The 20357-nt window shown below is 43.7% G+C and overlaps 1 protein-coding gene across 2 annotated transcripts in view; it reads right to left on the reverse strand.

Annotated features, from left to right (window-relative positions):
* The window catches only part of ADAMTS3 (ADAM metallopeptidase with thrombospondin type 1 motif 3), a 140588-nt gene extending 124805 nt beyond the window's left edge, over positions 1-15783 (reverse strand). Inside the window, exons 1-3 of one of the 2 annotated variants that reach the window (XM_009683831.2) lie at positions 15697-15783; positions 13964-13991; positions 4720-5126 (exon numbers count right to left, since the gene is read on the reverse strand). In XM_009683831.2, coding sequence (XP_009682126.2) covers positions 4720-5126; positions 13964-13991; positions 15697-15768 — 507 coding nt within the window. In that variant the 5' untranslated portion in view covers positions 15769-15783. Of the gene's footprint in view, positions 1-4719; positions 5127-13963; positions 13992-15032; positions 15289-15696 lie in introns of those variants that run through there. The other variant, XM_068941297.1, reaches the window with a different exon arrangement.
* Between the last annotated feature and the right edge of the window lie 4574 nt (positions 15784-20357).

A 20357-nucleotide genomic window follows, 5' to 3' on the forward strand; every position in this document is an offset into this window, starting at 1 on the left:
AAACTGCAAGGTCAGATAAACGTCCAAAGAGTTAAGCTATTAAACCTACTGTACCATCTTGGCTTCTTAGAATAGGAAACTTATCACTCCAGTCAAACACAAAAATACTATCCCTTACATGCTCACCTGGGAATGCTCCCAGCATGGAGGAAATGAACTAACTGCCTTTCTTAGGAAAAGACATTAGATTAAACATTTCACTTACTGCAGAGACACACAAAATATATTCCTGCACTTCACCAGAAGAGAAGGCACCATGAAGTCCTTCCTGACTGTTTATATGGTCTGATCTTTGTCAAGAGGACAAAAGGGAAGACGTTACTCAGCTTTAAATAGGGAAGGGGCTGTGCAACTTCGGCAGGAAGGCTTGCCCTGTCAGTTAATGATACCTACTCACCTTGGTTAAGTCCATGCCTAACAAGATGGACAGCAGAAGAGAACAAATGCGAGATACTGCTGTACAGGTGCTGGAAGGGAGGAAAAGCAGGACAGAGGCAGAGCAAGAAATGGGAATGGAAGAATTACAGGACTATGAATGTGTGATGGGTGCACACGTACACTGCAAGGACTGGCCGGGTAAACTGAACCTTCTTCTTGGCCTCGTGAAGCCCGTACAATTGTACATCCCTCCATCGTTCCAACATATCCTGCCGCTGAACATTTATCAAACCAAAGCCAAATAAAGAAAAGGGAAAGCATCAACCAGTGGACTTAGATCTAGGCTGCTGCCTATGAAACTATGATATAATCACCTGTAGATCAAAGTTATTAGGGGCTTTTCTTCTTCTGCCCCTCTCCGATAAAAGATCACAGGCTTCAATCTCTCAAGCCCGCAGAGCCAAAGGCGGTTGCTGCTTTCAGCTGATTAACGTCAGCTCGACACAAGAAAAAGTATCAGGTTTTGCATCAGCATTCTTTCTTTCCCACTGCCGGATCAATGTTTCTGCTTTACAACAGCACCATCTTAACTTTAAAAGACTGCCTTTGCAGAGTGAATTTCAGCAATAAAAAAATAAGGAAGAGACAAAACCAGCCAGTGTTAACTATTGTGAGTATCCGTGAATTACTGCGAGGCCATATTCTGCCTTGAACTACAACCTACACAATCCCCCTGCATATAAGACAAGTCAGAATTGCTCCACATATGATCCACAATCTGGAAAGGCTGATTTTGCTTGATGAATAAAACTCAGTTATAAGTTCTGCTGCAACTCTGGCAAATATTTGACAAACTCTATAAATATTGAGACCATAAATACTGCTGTTGTGACTGAAATAACAGGAGAAACACAGCATAGAAACCTGAGGAAACAGCCTTTCCAAAAATGAAGCCCTAGCCTTTCAATGTAAGGTGAAAATTAGTATTAGATAGTATTACAAATCCACCCATCCTGACTTCTACATGAGGAACCTGGGAAATACAGATTTCTTACTATTATTATACGCTGTCACTTACGTGTCATAGCAGCTGTCAGTTACTCACTAGCACTATAACTTTTTAAACATACAATAACAACAACAACAAAAAAAGATAGCTTCTCCATGACTAATTAAGTGTTCTTTTGCCAAGAAAAGTACATGGACAGGCACACAATTTTTCTAACAAATGAGGTTATTTTCAAGGGATATTAAACAGATGTGAAGAAAGGAATTTGCGAAACTGAAAACACGCACATGACTCTTACTGCAACAACAGATAAATAAACCATTTCATAACAAAGCATTCAAATAGTTTGTTTTTAAATGTAAATTTAGATTCAGGAACAGACCATGGGTAAAATCTTAACGTTACTGGTATAAACCCCAATTATTCTTTATATTTACAATCAAATAATCAGAATTTAGCTCTGCTATGTTCCTAATAACCATACACCTCTTGCTGAGAACAAAAACTAAATGATATGAAATACAGTAATGTATATGAAGTACAAGTTATGAAGCACACCATTTTGCTCAACTATCAGCAAGTCTCTTACAAGTCTTTATTAAAAATCTCCTTATGCACAAAAGGAAATCTGCCAGAGCTTTCACTAGCTTGTGGCAAGCCAAGCGTTCTTTGGCTGTAACTTAGGATATCAAACTTCCTTACAAGCTATACATTGAGCGAATTGCTACCATCGCCATTCCCTTTCTTTCTCCCAAAAGGTAAGGACTTAGCTGACTACACTAGCAAGCTTCTAAATTCCTTTGAAGTTGAAAATAAATCTTTCCAATAGACACATGGTCCTAGAATTTCTCACTGTTGTTCCAGTTTCTGTTAAGCCATATTTAACTCACCCTTCACATCTTTAGGATACAGTGAGGATCAAATATTCTAGGTTGGCTGAGAGAGGCAACACAGCAACACAGAAGCCTGAAATGCTAACTTACGATTACTTCTGCTAGCCCTGGAGCTGGTGGGAGAAACAAAATCTGAAATCACACCAATCTTCAGGATTGTTTATCTCACACTCATTTGCTTAGAGCCTCAAAAGACTGTTGATGAAACAGCTCGATGAAGAAAGCAAGCAGAAGTCCTCCAATGCAATAGCTGGGTGAAGAAAGCAAGCAAAGGTCCTCCAAAAAGATGGTTTTCAACACGTGAACTGTTCTCAATCTGGTTGCCCGAAACAAGGAGGAGCAACGCCACTGCAGCAGCTCTCCGCCAGCCAGCGTGTCCCCAGGTAGCAGGGCCAACTGCAGCGCAGCGGCTGCAGTGGCAGCGAGGTCTGCTCCTGACAAGGTATGCGCACACGGAAACGTGGTGAACAAAGATCAAAGCTTGTCATAATTGCTGCCCGTGGAACCAACCCAAATCAACTTATCCCTTCCTGTAAAAACATCCAAAAAAGGAGGTCTTACGGCGACATATCCAGGAGGCTTTTGTGCCCCGAGGGTGAGCTGGAGGAGCTGCAGCAGTGTCAGGTAGCAGGGTCAGGTCAACACTGTTTACCGTAACCCCCCGTTTCACGCTGGGGCTATGCTTTCATGCTAGCTTTCACCCATCTGTGCGGTGGGTGGCTCAGGGCCTTGAAGAAGCCCCGCAAAGACTGCATGCGACAGCTCAGGTCAACACGAATGGAGACAACAGTGCTTCAGGAGCATTTACCCATTCTCCTCCCTAAACAAAAAGCGCCTTTTCTCCTAGACCATTCTCCAAAAGCACACAAAGCAGCAGAGGAGCTTCTCCTCGGTGCTGACAGAAGGGGTAACAACATGCCACACACAACCTGGAAACCTCCTATCCTCTATTTAAGATGCTTTTGGTACCTGCTCTCTTTGGCTCACACATGTGGGTGGGGGTTAGAAAAGAGAACAACTACTTCATTTCAGTTAACTGGAAACCCCACACGAGCAGCTTGTCAGCCACATGGCGATCTCTACTGATACTGCTCTACACCTTAACTGAATTCCACTTAATCCAATTCACTGTCTTAAAGTGCTGTCTCACTTAATAGAAGAACTTCCTTCAGGATTACTGATAAAATACAGCTCACAATGCAAAGGTCTCATTCACTGTGAGAGCTACCTCCACAGTATACATGCAGGTGTCTGCATAGCCTTTGTAACTGCAGTACGCTCTCAACGGATACTACTTAAAAAAAATAAAAAGTTGATAACCTCAGGTGTAAACACCACCAGTATTTCCTTCACTTAATTAAGGAAAGTCAAAGTGTTTTAGTTGCACATAACCCTAAGCCTCGAATCATGTTTTTGAAACAGACATACAATTACTCATACAGTGACTGCTTTACCTGAAATTATGTACAGCAGAAGCACATTCCAGAGGCATGGGGGTTTGCTAGCCAGTACTTATCACAAAATGGAATCAAGTCATTAACTGGCACGTGATAGCAAGAGGGAAACATATTTCAAAGAAGGGATACTTGTTGCAGACTTGTTCATATGATTTCTCTCCTGAACAGCAGTAGAATAACCGCTACATTAATCTTCCTGGATGTTGCAGTCATGTTCCACCACTGCTCCTGCTACTTAAAGAGTACAAGGTAAGTATTGTTAGCTTGCTTTACCGCATGATTGAATTAATGAATGGTATGTGTACTCAACGTATGTCCAGTCTTTCAATATGGGATTTGTGCACCAAGCCAGTCACCGCATCTGCTGAAGCCACAATGAAAATATCATACATTTTTGACTCACACAGCAATCAGGCTAGCATAGTTTTGGGAACCAACTATTTATAGATATGAACCACTCAATTCTCTTATGATACCTTCAGATGAAGCAGAACTGCATGTAGGAAAACGAAAGGTAAGCTTCTTTTATTGAAAAAAACCCTTTAGAATTTAAACCCGTTGCTACTCTTGGGCTACAGAGCAGCCTGTGAATTTGCTACATATGAGTAGTACACAGTGAGGATTTGGATGCCAGATTCTACGCTCATTCAACAAGAGGTCTTCTTGTAAGCGTTAAAATAACTTCATCATTCATTTTCCCGTTTGTAAGACCTCACAAAATTAAAATGAGCCAAAAAGCAGGTATGATTTCTCTCTTTTGTGTCAGCCAGAATAAAAACTTAGTTCACCAAACCAAACGAATTATGTCACAGTAAAGCACTAGGACTGTATAAATCAAGTATGCACTAATGCATTTTCTAGGGGATTTAAAAAAAAACAAAACTCTTCAAATGATATCATTACTACTGGGTACTCAATAGCACGAAAATCTGCTTGTAAAGGGATAAAACACCAGACACACATGCCACTGAATAAGTCTTACCAGACCATCACAATTGCTAATAGCAACAGAAGCTCCAGGGATGTCAGTTATGTCTCCAACATAAGCACAGTTGGTCCACAGGGGCTCTCTCTTCCATAACCTCTCTGTAGCAGTTCTAGTCTGACTTGTGTTGCCAGCGTCATTTCCATTTCCAGTTTCCACAGAGTCTTCGTACCACTCCACTACTGCCTCGGGAGCCACCAAACGAGTGTTGGGTTTCAGCCTGAGATGGAATTCCTTTCCAAAAGCAGTGACATTAAAATACAGTTGTTTGGGGCTTTGGGATACCTCCCGTGTTGATCTTCTTTGATGACTTGCAGAGAGGATATTGGAGATATACCTTCCGTCTGCATTGGTACTGATTGGAATCACTAACCCATACGGTCTTGGTCTGCTTTTTGGTAATTCTGCCAAGAAAAACATCCAAAACCAAACTAACATTAGAACAAGAGTATGGAATACGTTTGAAGAATGAAGAACAGACACGTGACTATACTATAAAGTATATGTCACTATATATATACTATATAGTTATATATACTATACTATATAGTTATATATACTATAAAGTATATGTCACTAGAATAAACTGTAAATGCAAAGATAAAACATGTCGTTACCTTAACCTTTATGGGCTACATTCATTTCAGAGAACATTCAAGCTGCAGTTAATTACACAGCACGCCACAGTTAACGTGTTTTAAGGCCTAGCTTGAAACGCCACGTGTGTTGGACCCCCGCCTCCCATGCCAGTATCGCCAGTTTAGGATTCCTGTTAACGTTTCTCTAAATCACTCCACTGAGGAGTTCACCTCAAGAACAGTAAAAAACTGTGTACGTTAAAAAAGGACAGAGGACAGCATCACTTTCCACGCCATCCACACCACACCAGTATGTGTTAAATTATTTACTGGCTAGCTACTCTGGATGTAAGCAGACCAATCTAGTGCAGGCAAGTCTAAGGTGCGCTTCACTGCTCTCTTCAGTTACTACACTCAGACTTACGTATCTTCACTTGGGTACCTTATAGCAAGCCCTTTGGTACTCTTAACACATCATTTTTTACTACAGAAATGCTTTGTCCTACTTTTACGTAAACTCAGGGAGGACATGTAAGAAAAAAAAGAAACATGTTTGACAGATCATCATGTTCAGCAAGATGGGACAAACCGGTAATAATGCAACAGCAAGCACGGTTCAACATTAGGAAAAGCATATGGACAATATTAAGTTGAACGAACACAAGAAGCGGTGCCCAGTTAGGCACCTCAAAAAACAACAACAACAAACTCTCACATCATGGAAGTCGAGATATACATTAAGCATGTGCAAAACATACTCCACATGCCAACATTCTCATATTTTTTTCATAAAAATTACACAGCAAACGCTGAAAATATTCATTTATATTTATCCGGGAGTTTGCTGGGTTATAGGCTTGCTTAATAGCCAAAGAAGGGGCAGAAATGTTTTTGAATTCTCTTACAAGAAATGCCATGGTACTCTTTTAAACCCCTTAAAGAACTATTTGCTCCTGTTGCAAGACCTCCATGAAGATTTTAAAAATAAAGTGCCATGTTTGGTATGCAACTGCAGTTTACATATGTATCTCTTCCACCTCAAACAGCTGAAATACAGACAGAGAGAGTTTCTTAAATATAGTCACTGCAGTGGTTATGACTGTGAAGTGCAAAGGTGTCAATTAATTGATGTCAGCAGTGGTACGAGCAGTAACTCTTTCCTCTACAGAGCTCCTCTAACAAATACCCTTACCCAGAAACTTGCTATTCCCCTTCAACTTTGTGTAACTTGAATAATAGAGCTCAAAACCAGTAGAGAGGTTAATTATTTCTTACAAAACTTCATGAATTCTTACCTAAATCCTGCACCTTACTACAGTACACAGAAGCTGTAAAAATAGCAGAGCGGCAGTCTGTGGACAGTACTGCCTAAAGAAATGCTCAGGCACAACTAGAGCAGCTCAACGACATTCCCCTTAGCCAAGGTAACGTCTAAGCACAGAGCACGCTTCCAAGGAGAAGGTATTGCTCTAATACCTCTAAGGCTCCTAGGTATCTCCAGGTACCTGATAGTGCAGTTAGGCAGTGCTGCGGGCCACCAACTGCTAGGAAAAGTTATCCCAAGGCTAATTAATTTAGCAGTGGCCTGAGCCAAGTAAGCAAAGCCAGAGCGGAACAAAGATAACAGCAATTAAAGCCACATTGACCTATCATTTGCTAGTGATACCCACTGGTCAGATCAGGATTCCCAGCTCATTAGCAGCAACATCAGCTGAGTGGTAAACTTCTAATTGGGTTCTGAATTTCCCTAAGTGAAAATGATACTTGCTTTAAAAAAAAATAGAAATTTCAAAAAGAAGTCCTCCCTTTCTGTATAGCAGACCCTTACCTGTATCCTGGAAATAGCACTCAGCCTGAGAGAATAGATTTTTCCCTCTCCAATCTCCTGCTATTCTTAGACATTGATGAGAAAAGCAAGAGAATCATCTTTTTATACCATAGGGATAAAACACCTAATAGGAATTTAACTGCCAACGCCACCTAGCCATCCTTAATTTGCTCAGAGAAGGGTCTCTCTTTCTCATTGCTGTTCCTGCTCACCATGCTTGCTGCCCTGAATCAGAACACACGCCAGTGTTTCCCACTGCTCTCAATTATTTTACACACTGTAACACAAGTCCAATCAAATGAGTCTCTCTCTTCTGAGACACCTATGTAACCTAGGAGTAATCAGGGTATTAGGTGTCCAACTTTTATCCTGTAAAAGAAGGGCCACTCTCAGGACAGGTCAAACTGTGGGTCAAAGCACTGCTAGAGCTGGGCCAAAGCCTGAGTCCTTTCACCTGTGCATTAGACTTTATGTGAGAGTTTACTAAAATCACTTTGTTAAAAAGATACTCAACACAAAGAATCAATCCCTTGCTCTTTTCTTCCTAAAAGAACTGGCTAAAGCAGTATTAGAATGGTATCAGTGATACCTTTCATTTTAAAGGACTTCAGGATTGAGTAGCTCAGATGCTACCACTAAGCGCTACAGAGAAAGCCTCAAATTAATATAATGAATGAAATGAACTAAATTGTACCCACTCCCAATTTAAATCACACTTGAACTGAGAAATTTACAGAGAAGAAAAGCTCAGTAGCTCATTCCTCTTTCCCTGAAGCAGCAGCTGCTTATTTTAACAGACTTGTGCTCCAAACTAATAACTTCAGTAGGAAAATGTTTCTAATGGCTTCATTTAAGTCTTTTTCCCCCAAGTACTTGCAATTCCCGTTCCTGACCGAAAATAACTACTATAGTGGGAAAAAGAAAAACTTAATTTCAGCATTCTGCCTCCGACAGAGGGTCGGGCAGCCCCACCTATTCATTATCCCAGAGACTGAGCGCTTCAAAGAAGGCCACCGTGTCCACCTCCACCTGCTTCGTGGCTGAAGATGCCCAGGTCAGTGTATCCAGCAATCACCGGCACAGCTCCGACTCAGCTACCAGTCAGTAAGAGAGGATTTGGCAGAAGAATAGCGCATGGTATTGGTAGAAGGTACACGGACATTTAAATTCTTGCTACAGAAATATCTTCATGTAATATGCAAATACTATATTCTAAGCAAGTGAAAAGGTCCTATTAAGTCCACTGTTCTGAAAATTTACTCCACGTCCTACAGCTACCAGTCAAAGAGGGGGTTTTCAGTAACAGCCAATGCAACCTATTTTGCCATTACACCTATAAAGAGGAGGTTCTAAAACTGGTATCCCTAATCTCAGATAATTCCCATTTAAATCACCAGAAATTTTGGGTAAGCGTTGCTAACCAACTCCTTAGCGAGGGGACCAAATCAAAACTCTGGACTCATTTTTGTTAATTAGACAAGGCCAACGACAGGAGACAAAGCTGCTGGGCTGCAGCTCCTAACTGGGTCACAGCAAAACTCCAGGCCCTCACGTTCCCTAGGCGTCAGCCATGAGGTTTCGTTCACAGACGGACGTTCCTGCTTTTACCTCACTGAGACTCTTTGAGGCTTTTTTAAAGCAGGATGTAAAATGCCAGAGACCACAGTATGGTGACCAAACCCCGTGTTCGCTGCCCAACCGAGAAATGACTTTGCACATCTTGCAGCAGTATTCCCAGGTTTCTACTTGTGGGGGCAAAAATAATTTTGTTTTGCTAATAACAAAAACAGCCGGTTAGCCACAAGAAAGCAGGAACAAAGGGTGGAAAAAAAGAATGGTCAAGTTTTTGAGTCAGCAAAAGCACTTTCCAGCATCTCTAAATGCTGAGCTAGAAGAGGAAATGCCTTTTGTTCAAAGGTAATTAAAATTAAACGTGGCATGACTAAATACCGAAGACATCTAAACTCCTCCAATGACTTCTCTTACCCTTTTTCCATGGACTCCGTGGTCTTAGGAAATGCTATTCCAGCTGTAGGTGTTCTCTTTCCTATGCTAAAATTTCAGTCACCCTGTTCCACCAAATCACAGCTTACAGTAATAATCAGAAAAGAACACAGAGAAATAAAAAAAAAAAAACACACTTAAAATTTTCTTCAGTCTTTCATCTGGCTTTCAACTGCTGCTACCCTTGCACAATGTATAAGTTGAAAGGAAGCACTTATGAAAGAACATCACATTCTTTCATAATGTGCCAAAAACATAATTAATTAGAATGCCTCTGAGAAAGAGTCTATCCATAATTTTTTTCCCCCAAATACACATGAAACTGAAGAATTAACACTACTGCTCACAGCAGTTGTCTCTGCACTGTAAAAAAAGTGTTGACAATTGAGATTCAGAAGCCCTATGCTCTTTTTTCCTTTTTTTAGGACAACTACATTTGGAAGAGCAGTGGTTTTTTTGGCAGAAGATTTTGTGAAATACATTGACCAAAAAATTTTTCATGTGGGAGTCCACAGTAGCCTTCCAAATTCATAGACATCCACCTAAGAAAGTGGATTTCAAGCACACAGTCTAAATTAAATCAGTGAAAAGCAGGAACTTCTGAGAATTCAGACAAATTATTTATGTGCCTAAATTTAGCTACCCCAGTTTGAAGCCACTACTTTTCTTCCTCTATTAAAAAAGTATTTAAACAGTAGTTACCATTCATTTTTCTGATGTTTTCTTTGCTAATATTGCATGTAAATAAATTTTGTTACCAGGATCATCCTTTTTCAAGCCTTCTGCATTACAGACACAGGTCCAACTTTCATGACGAAATTAAGTTTTTGGTCACATGAGCTCCTTCACCCACTACAGTGACCTATGAAGCTATGTCCTGCGAGTGAAAGTGCTGGTGGCATAATTTGCCCGCAAGGAAGTTTCTGCGCCACGACAGCGAGACGTAGATTATCTGCCATGTAGATTATTCGCCTCTTCAAACTGCTAGGAAGTATTTCAAAAGCAGGAATAACAATGCAGAAACATACTAAACGTATACCGGTTAGTCTAGTCCTACGCCTTTTTACCATGAAGTTGTGGCTTTGACCGCGCTGGAACTCCTGCCTGTCCCCTGCTACCTCTTCTGGCAGCACCTGTTACTGAGCAGGGAGAGCTGCATTCAGAGGTGACAAACCTGAGGCTCACATAGCTCACGTCCAGGCCAAATGCTGCTCCAGCAGCAGAGCTGCCTCACCCAACCAAAAGCACCCGCGTTTTGGCAAGGCCAATGCTGGATAATCAGAACACGTGCCAGGAACCGCTGATAACATCTCAGCCAAGTTGCCCTGACATCAGGCTACATGCCATGTCCGAAGATGTCCCATCCTGACGTGATGGGGTGACCAGAGAGCTACTGTCAGCTTCCAGAGCTCCCTCATCTCTCCTGGAGGATGTATCTGAATATGGCTTGCAGGGTCAGGAAGCTTGGCTACCTTGGCAAAGAGACTGAAGCTAACCTAACACCTCAAGAGCGCCTCCACCCTCTCAACACAATTCACACGCTATGATACAATCAGATTGCTGGATGGCAAAGACATTTTCCAGTGGAAGCACTGGAAAGGAATCCTAAAAGAATTACACACTACTGGAGGAATTAAAAGGTCAGCACATAATAAAAGGATTGTCACAGGTTCCCAGGTTCTGACAGATTAACCTTCCTTCCATAGGTAATCATAATGGGATGTGCACAGAGCAGCTCCAGTCACTTAGCAAAGCGCTTCTCAATAATGAAGAGATGGCACAGTACCAAACAGACAACCCTAGCAGGGATTCCATTTTGCCTTTTTTTCTGCCTTCATCGTAGGTCGACAGTGTCCAGAAACGAGGAAGCAGTTTTGGTGCCTGTCTTTCGATCACCTGAATCAATTCAGAGCTATCGTTCGCTCTGAGTTTGGCGGCCCTTAGCTGGCAGAAACGCTCAAATGGAAAGAAAAGGTGAAAAGGGGGGATAGATTTATTGAGAATTTCCAGACAACTCTGCACCCAAATAGGGACGAGGCTAAGCAGCGTACCTCAGTGCCGCACTGCAAGCTGGATGAATAAAAGTAGAGGCTTTCAACAATAGGGGCTCACGTGGTAGACTTCTCTTTAGTGTCCTTATTCCTCTGCTTCACCGTCGATGTGCCCCAGGGACACAGACAACTAACAGAGACTCCTTTCCTGAGCAGGTGGAGTGATTCTTTGCGACATTTTCACAGCTTTTTTTGAACCGCAAAGGCCCTTCGCACAGTACAGGTGAGCTTGTTTTAGCCAGGCTCTGTGGCAGCCTGGCACTGATATTTTGTAGGTCAGACACCAGAGTTTTCCTCCAGCAGCAGCACTGAGCAGGGCTGGGCTGCGTTGTGTGGCAGGCTGGGAAACAGAGAGAGCGAGGATGTAGCACCACCCTGAGTACCAGCACCTTCAGGCTTACTGTTTCACCAGGACAACAGAAAGATTTCCTCTTGACAGTTCCCGCACATTTGCGATAGATTATGTATTAATGCAGCTCATTAAGCTTGGGCAACTCCCTATCTACATAATACATTCCATACTGATATTAAAAAAAAAAAAACTATATACTTTTATTTGTCCTAAGCGACTACCCAGGCTACAAAAAAAGATTAGCTGCTGACAGCAGTTAGCCCTGGGCCAAATCAAAACACACAAGACCAATGCAAACTGACACTTAATACGGACTTAAAAGTAGGACAGCTCATTTGGAGGCAATCCTATTCCAAGTTTTACTGTAATCATTAAACCTCTAGACTGAGTAAACCATACCTTTTCAATCAGAATTTACAAGATAAAACATTATGTTAAATATTAACAGTTTAAAAACCACAGTACATGGATCAACTCCCAATGGCTGTAAAGTGTTTACTAGATTTTTTTTTTTTTGGGGGGGGGGAGGGGAATGCAGATTCCCCCCAACTAAAACATTGTCAATCCCTGAAAGACAGCACTGGTTACAGACAATCCAGTCTTGGAGAGCCATCAAATTCCCAGTCCTTCTGGACTGAACAAAAAGCCACCAAGCCACAGTGCAGTTCTGCTAAGGAGCAGGCACAGAAAGGCTGCCGAGCACTCGCTCGCTGGGCACCGACCCGTGCAGACTCCCACCCTAGCAAGGTCTTACTGGCACATTTGGGAGGACAGCCTCACGGTGCAGCGCCTACACAGACTTTTTGTCTCCCATCTGCCTCTGCCCAGGTAGAAGAGGGCAAGATTATAGCAACTGCAGAGGCTCCTGTTGTGCCATGAGAACCACACAGAACACCTGTCCCGCACCGAGCGCGCAGGCCTGCTGCTCGGAGCTACGCTTTTGGGGTCTGATTCACCCCGAAATGGGCAGTATCATCTCTCCTGTGAGTCCTATGTGCCTCAAATGTCCCCAGACTACAGCCATGCTGGGGCCATGAAAGACAGAAAGAAGCTGAAGGAAAAAAAAAGCTTCATTTTCCACGTTAAGGAATTTTGTCTAATGTACAGTATAATTTAAAAGGCACATTCCTGTATAGCTTATGGTTACTAAAATTCAAATACAATCCATATCTCATGGAAACGACCAGAAATAAAACACAGCATCAGCATACTGCTGGAAAAAATGTTTGTTTGCCAGTTTAAATGCACCTAGCTGTCTCTATTCCTATTATGCATTGATCACAGTGGAAATCAACCTAAGCGCTTAAGAATGCAGTGCCAGAACTGAAACTGAGACGAGACCTCCAAAATTTAGAAAAACACTTGACATTCTTTTCTGAACAAAACCTCAAATCAAAACCTGAATCAAAACCTCAAAACTGGAGGTCTAGCAGCAACTGGAAATACAATTGCCTAGGATCCTTTTTCACCACTACAGCTCCTCTCAGTGAAAAGTTCCAAAGTGCTGCGCAGACAACTGCATCTTACAACTTTGGCCAAATCGTTGAAGTGCTTATTTCATCACTGGGTAAACTAAGAAACAGGTAAGTTGGCATACCCTCATACTAACTCTAGGAGAGAACTGGGGCATATAATGCCAGCTTTTGCATCCTTTGACCACCTCTTCCATCCCATGGAGCACTAAACGATCTGTTATTTTAAAAGAACACTGATCTACTGAAATTAAATTGCGTGCACATGTTCTCAATTGTATGAGGTTTCCTGTCTTTAGAAAATAGTTAAAGATGCTTAGCATTCATGGGCACTGACATGAAGCTTTCATTTCAGTACCATCATGGACACCATCTCTGTACTATTACATCTTCTTACGTATTTATACCAGTTTGTAAAGCAACAGTCAACAACTATCTTTAGGCACGTAGCCAGCATACTGTGCCACCAAGAGAAACATGCAGAGACCCCTGCGTTAGGCTCATTTTTTTTCCAGCTAAAAGAAAAGGTTGAACACTTCCAATACAGAAGCTAAAAGGTCTGATGATAATAGTTCACCCTGGCCAAACGGAGGAGGCATTTCCTCCTTGACTCAAAAACGGAGCAAGACAAAGTATCTGACCCTAAGCTGATCTGCCATGTCTTTCAGAGGGCTCGTTTAAGCATGCTGCAGTTTTGAACTTTTGTTTTTTTTGTTTTCAGAAGGGAAGCCCAGGTTTACCAGGTTGTGAGAACTGACAATGAGAGGCCAAGCAAATTAAAGTCATGTCACATCACTGTGAAGCTACAAATGCTCCTGGCTGGTAACAAGGTGGGAGGACACAGGAGAACGCTTGCCTGCATAAAGATAATTAAAAAAAAAAAAAAAAGCAGGTTCACTGAGCTTATTTCTTTTACTTCCTTTGAAACAACAGGAATAATAGTTAGCAAAGCTTACCTGTTTGGATCTTTTGTTCTTTACCAGCCTGCAGAAAAGAAGAGAAACACATACACACAAAGTTATTAGTGTAATTATTAGGCAATGTGTGACTTCACAGTGTTTCTAGAAGGCTGAAAAGTTATTTAGTATGAATCGCACTATTTTTTGTATTTCTGCTTTTCGTTTCCAGGGGTGGCGTTTTTCCTTAACTGAATAAACAGCTGTTCCCTCTGATACACTAACCGAGTCCATAATAAGTTTAACATAAATAGAGCAGCTAAGAAATCCTGATTCTGAATGAACCATTCTATAAATTGTGACCCTGTGCCAAAAAAAAGGTTCAGTGGCCAAAAAAAGGCCTTAAAATTAATTAAAGTGATGAGTTCTGAGAAGCAGGGGTGCCAGGGCTGAAATAAGGCATGTACGTTGACAGTTCACCTACATCTCGATGCCAGAGAACAGTAAAGCAAACTAGACTTCCCCAACGACAGCAGGAACAGAAGCGCCAGCCCCATGCCAGGGCCAGGACACCCCCCCCAACGGGGGAGCAGGTCTTGGCTAGCGGTCACCAGAGGCCCCTTGGCATGCAGGGGACCAGGTGACAGGCTCCCAGGCTGCCGCAGGATCAGGCCAGCTCTGGGGATGCTGTGCGCCTGGCTAAAGGCTACTCCGAGTTTGGCGCTCGCCCTGCCGAAGCGGGCTCGGACGAGTGCCGAAATCTGCACAGTGGAGGAGGAGAAGAAACATGCTCCAGGCAAGAAAAAGTAGAAGCCAGAAAACGCTCCCAAACTGCCTCCTCTGATCTGTCAAAGCCAAATCTGCAGCCCCGAGCTGGTGCCGCTAAGTCCCCTTTGACACGTGCATAATGGCTGGCTCTGCCCCAAAACCGCAGGCAGCGCCGGGCCCCCCAGCTTTCCCCGCCGCACGGCAGTGCCGCCCGCCCCCGTCCCGCCGGGGCGCGGGGAAGCAGCTCCCCGGGCAGGGCAGGACCCTGGCGGCAGTGGCCCCAGCTCTGCCCCACCGTGGCACCCCACGACCCCGCTGCAGCAGCGGGCGGGCGGGGGGTAGCTGCAGCCCCGCCACTCACCTGCCGGCTGGCTGCAGCACGGACCCCCACGAGCGCGGCTGCCACTACCCACAGGGACAGGAGCACCATCACGAGCTGGGACGCCGCAGAGACCGCCGCCCAGCACTACCGCATGCACCGGCCCCGCGCTCCTTCTCCTTCTATTTTCCTTTTCTTTCTTTCTTTTTTTCTTCCTCTTTTTCCTTTTCTTCCCTGCTGCTGCTCCTCTTCTCGCCGTCCCTCGGGCCCCGCGCGGGGAGCGCCGCGGGCGGGACGCGAACCGGCGGCGGAGGCGGCTGCCGGGTGCGCGGGCTGCAGCCCCGCTAGCGCCGGCGCCCGCGCGTGGTGCTGGCGGGGCGCCCCGAGGCTCACGGCAGCCGGGCGGGCTGGGCGCGGGGGGCGGCAGCGGGGCGGCGAGTCACCGCGCCGCCTCCTGTTGCTCGCTGCGCCCTGCCTGCGCCGCGCATCACAACCTGCGGGGCTAATAAAGCCGCACCGGCCCCCGGGCGCGGCTCCGCCTTCGGCGCGGCCGGAGACACCGACGTCAGGGGCCGCCGCCGCCGCCGCCACCCCCGGCCCAGCCCGCAGCTCCCGGCGCGGCCGCCGCAGGCACCCGCCACCCCCACGGCGGGCAGGCGGCCCCCGGCAGCAGCGAGCCGGCCCCGCCACCCACCAGCTCCCTTACCTGGGGCCGCAAGGCTGTCTGCGCGGCCGGGCCTGAACTTCCTCGTCTCATAACTTTACACACACACACCATGTTATCTATCTGCTGACCTGCTGCTCTGCTCCTCGCTAACTGCTCTGGACGCACCAACCGGTCTGTTCATCCCCGGGCCTGACAAAGGAGAGCCACAAGCAGTCCACAAAGAAAGCTCTTCTCCACCCAGTCCTCCTGCCTCTTGGCCCTGCCACCAGCTGCCTCCGGTTGCAGTGGCTCTGAGGAGGGCTTCCCAGCCTGGGGAGACATCCCTCCCTTTCCAAATTTGCTGTCACCTGAGGCACAGCAGCTGAAGTCCCCGAGACTCCAGCGGGACTGCAGCCCTGCCACAAAGCGACTCCCCATCTGGGAGCACAGCACGCAACCAAATCTCTGCGGCAGCAAGACCCGTGCCCCAGCCTGGACAGATACCAAAACGCACTCACACAGCTCCTTTCACCAATGAAAATCTTCAAGAACCCTCTAGATTTATTCTTGGACCCTTATATTTGCCTAGAAGATATTATGCACTTGAGGCTATGCGGTAATTAGCTGATAACAGATTCAACCAGGTGCATCCCCAAAGGGGAAAAAAACTAAAAGCTTTGCAAGTACACTTTTAGGAGCCAGACATAAATCATTCCTGGAACATATGGTTCAGCGCTATTCAAAGAGAGCACTGAATTTGGTCAGGGTTAGGATTATCCTCCCAAAGTCTATCCCTACACATCTGTAGTCACCCAGCTTCACACCTCGACACCATTTCCACCCACACAAAGGGGAAAACAACATTCCTAAAGCTGCTCAAGATTTTGTCTCATTTTTTTGATCATTTGTTCCTGAGGGGAAAAATGATGGAAGTTACTTCTTATAGAAACAGTTTGATATAAAGGCCCTTTTTTACTGAATAGACATCTGAATTAGAAAAATATGAAAAAGCCCTTCTTTTTAACTCTTTCAAGAGTTCTCTTTGAAGAAAGGTTTCCATTTGTTTTCAGTCTCACTTGCTGTGTTACAGACAGATGGTTAATCCAGGAACATCTAGATCCAATTTTAAAATTGGATGCTGTTCTGCTGTACCTTTTGTATTAAAAGTCCTATTTAGGACTCACATGGTAATGTCATGACCAACTAGGCCTCCATCTAGCACAAACAAGAGGATCGTTGCTACCTGAAGGTTATCAAAATAAATGCATAATGTGTCTCACTATAGTAATCGCCTTTGAGTTGAACCGCTTCTCAGAAACCATCATGTTTACTTGAAAAAGCAAATACTGGTTCTACTGAACCCGAGCTGCCTCATAGCAACATTTAAGAGAACCGGATCTCCAGCTTCCACTTTCAGGAGACGTCCTGGATGTTTAAACACACAGGCCTGGGGAGCAGCCCTGCTGTTCCAGAGAACACAGCTCCTGAACTGCGTAACGTTCTCTCAGAAAGTAAAAAAATAAAAGGAATTTCTCTGAGAGAGCAGAAGCGCCTGGATGCAATATTTCTCATTACAAGTGTAATATCATTTCTGTATACTGTCATTCCCACAAAAAAATACAGAGCAGCCTGTTACAATCAGCACACTGTAACACAATGCAGTTGCACACTGCACAAGAATCACCTTTCGGAAAGGTCAGGGAAAAATCAGAAAGCCTGAGGCAAGCTCCTAGCTAGGAAAACTACTAGGCTACTTAATTACGCATTAAAAGGCATAATTAAAAAAAAAAGTAAGATTGCAAAGCCATGGAGTCAGAATTGTCAGTTCAGAAACGCCAAAACTGAAGCTTTCCCTGGTCTCCTTCCGAATTACGATACTTACTAGAGTTACTTGTTAACACGCCACCTGTCCCACAGGACTTGTGCCTCATCCAGTACACAAAATGGGTACCGTTCGCTTAATACAAAGCTATTTGCATATTTCATTTCCCTCACTGATGCTCGTTATGTGTCCTCAGGCCTCATTTACTGTACACTATTCAAATCCCGAAAATCACATTGTTTAATCCCTTGCAGGCCCTTCTGCAATGCAACACACCTCAGTGCTTTGCAAACGATCCGTTTTCTGCTGTGAAACGAAGGACCAGCAAAAACTCTGGTTTGCAGTTACGGCTGTTTGAGGTAGTGAAATTACAGGGGCAGCTCCTGCTGTAATTTCTTTTTCCTTGCATTTTATCTAGCACCCATGAATTCCAATTTCCTTCTGATTTCACAATTTTACAAACATACAAGGTCAGACTCCCAGAAACGGGGGACAGGAGAAGTCAGTTTAAGTGACTCAGCATCTCCCAGGAACTCTGGAAAAGCAGCAATTCTCATTATTGACTAAACACACTCCACCTGCACCAAGTCTCCCGCACTCACAAGAGCACAGCCTCACGCCTCCATCACATGCACTGAACTGGCCACTGTTACGCACAACTAGAAAGAGAACACAGAAGTGCAAAAAATCATCATGCAATGTACACAGAGAACCAAACTTCTGTCATTTTGTAATGATGTTTCTGCTATCTTAAAAACATTTGTCCAATAAAGTGGCAGCTGTTAAATCCCTAGTTGGTTCACTTTTCCAAATAAGCTAAAAAACTTATTTTTAATGTCAAAGAAACATAAAGATACAGAAAACAGATCTGGAAGCCAGGGCAGATATTCTGTTCTGTAGTCTGTGACAGCAAACAACCAAGGTTTAACAGCGTTAAAAGGGAGTAAAAATAAGGTCTTATAATGAGATGAGTCTTGTCAGCTTTCTCTAATAGGAAGCAGAACTGCGTACCATGCTTCTAACAAACATAAATCAATATAGTATTTGAAAGCTCAGTTAAAGATATTTTTCATTTCTAACAGCCAGGCTTGGACATACCAGTATCTAAGATATCATAGATTTTCTTATGACTTCTCAAGAACATTAGGCAGACTAGAGGCCAAACTCAAGTTTGTGTGTTTGACATGTGTGTGTGTGTGTGTATGTATTTTTTTTTTTATATATATATATATATATATATATATACACACACACACACACACACACATATATAACCGTATACATGCATAATATAAAATAAAAATCTGTTAAGTATTTGCAGTTCCAAAATTATTCTAACACTACATCAGATGGGCTTTCTGCATAGATGCAGTTTCTGCTGATGTACTAGACTGACAGCTACAAATATTTTATGAATCTCTGTGTAGGCCCTGAAGCAAAAAGGCACTGAGGTCTGAAAGGTTTTGCGTGGGCCGGATTCTGGAGCGTGGAGAGTGCAGAAGTATGTGAATGGCAAGGACAATACTTACGCGAGTAAGTATTCAATGCTGTGCGTAAAACGTTGCGTTACCTGATTCAAAAGGCTCTGGAACACATTTTCCACAAAATCTCAGATTTTCCCACAGCAAAAGTGCCTGGAACACAAAACAATTTCAAAGCACGTTTTAATTGGAACAAGAATTCAAACAGGAAACTCGGAAGAACAGTATTCCCTGTATGAAACCAGGAGAATTTAACTGAAGAGGAGTTTTAAACTCCCATACTAGCTTCCAAATATTAACCTTTTTTTCAGACAAGCTCCAGGTGAACTTGACTAGAATAAAGAATAAAAGCATATAAATATATAAATAAAAGAATAAAACTAGAATAAAGCTGTGGTCTAGATAAATCACATAGCCTTTATTGAGCTTGAAGCTTTCTTGTGTACTACATACACACACTGCTTAGTATTCAGTTTTTCAGGTACTTCTCCTGATATTAAGAAATATTTTTCCCCAATATAATTTCTCTACATTCTGGTCGTCTACTATGTTCTTTGCCAGTCTGCATTTGATGCCCTTTCTGAACAGTGGCTGATTTGGAAAGTGTCAATTCTATTCTTCAGAAACAGCCATTATCGCTAAAAATTCGAGGTGAAACAAGTTGCATATTTAAGATGGCAAAGATATCTGCTGGGAATGCCTGTTTCAGAAAACTGTTTTCTAATCATCATGCAGATGTTTTCGTAGGAACTGCTATGGCAGTGGGCCATGGAGGACCTCTTTCTTTAAGAGAAGTTAATGAAGGCTAGTTCAGGAAAAGGTATAAGAAAACCCACAGAAAACAGTTACAGACAAATTTACTTTGTCACCTACACAAACTAAAGATCACATCCCTTACATAATTTTGGGGCTTTTTAACTTTTATCATTATGAACAGTTTGTTTTTACTTCCAGATACCAGCTCTGCTGAAATTAAGCTTCAGTGTCACTATTTCCTTTAATGATTGATGCATTAGGACCTTAGGTTCTCCTTTTGTACAAGGCATGTGCTGATTTAAGTATAACCGAAGGGCGTGACCTCTGGTGAGGCAGGGAAATTGGAGACCTGGAGCGTGTCACCGTGAAACCAAAGTACCTGCAGAGCTGCTCCACAGCCCCTGCGAGTGCTACAGTGCTGCCAGTAGAGCTGGCAGGAGGTGAAGGCAGCAGCACAGAAAGGCACCCTCTTAGGCTTGCGCATGTTCCCTAGGATTCGCACAGCTCTCAGCCTGCGCTTCTCCCACTGAGGGGAAAAGCCAGAGTCCCCCACACAGAGACGTTACCCTATTTGGTTATAAAACTCACATGTAGCATGAATACTTTTTAACTACCTAAGCTCAACAATCAGCTGGTCAGATCTTCAGTCTGCTAATGGTTTG

Source organism: Struthio camelus, chromosome 4 (assembly GCF_040807025.1).
Source record: "Struthio camelus isolate bStrCam1 chromosome 4, bStrCam1.hap1, whole genome shotgun sequence".
NCBI lineage: Eukaryota > Metazoa > Chordata > Aves > Struthioniformes > Struthionidae > Struthio > Struthio camelus.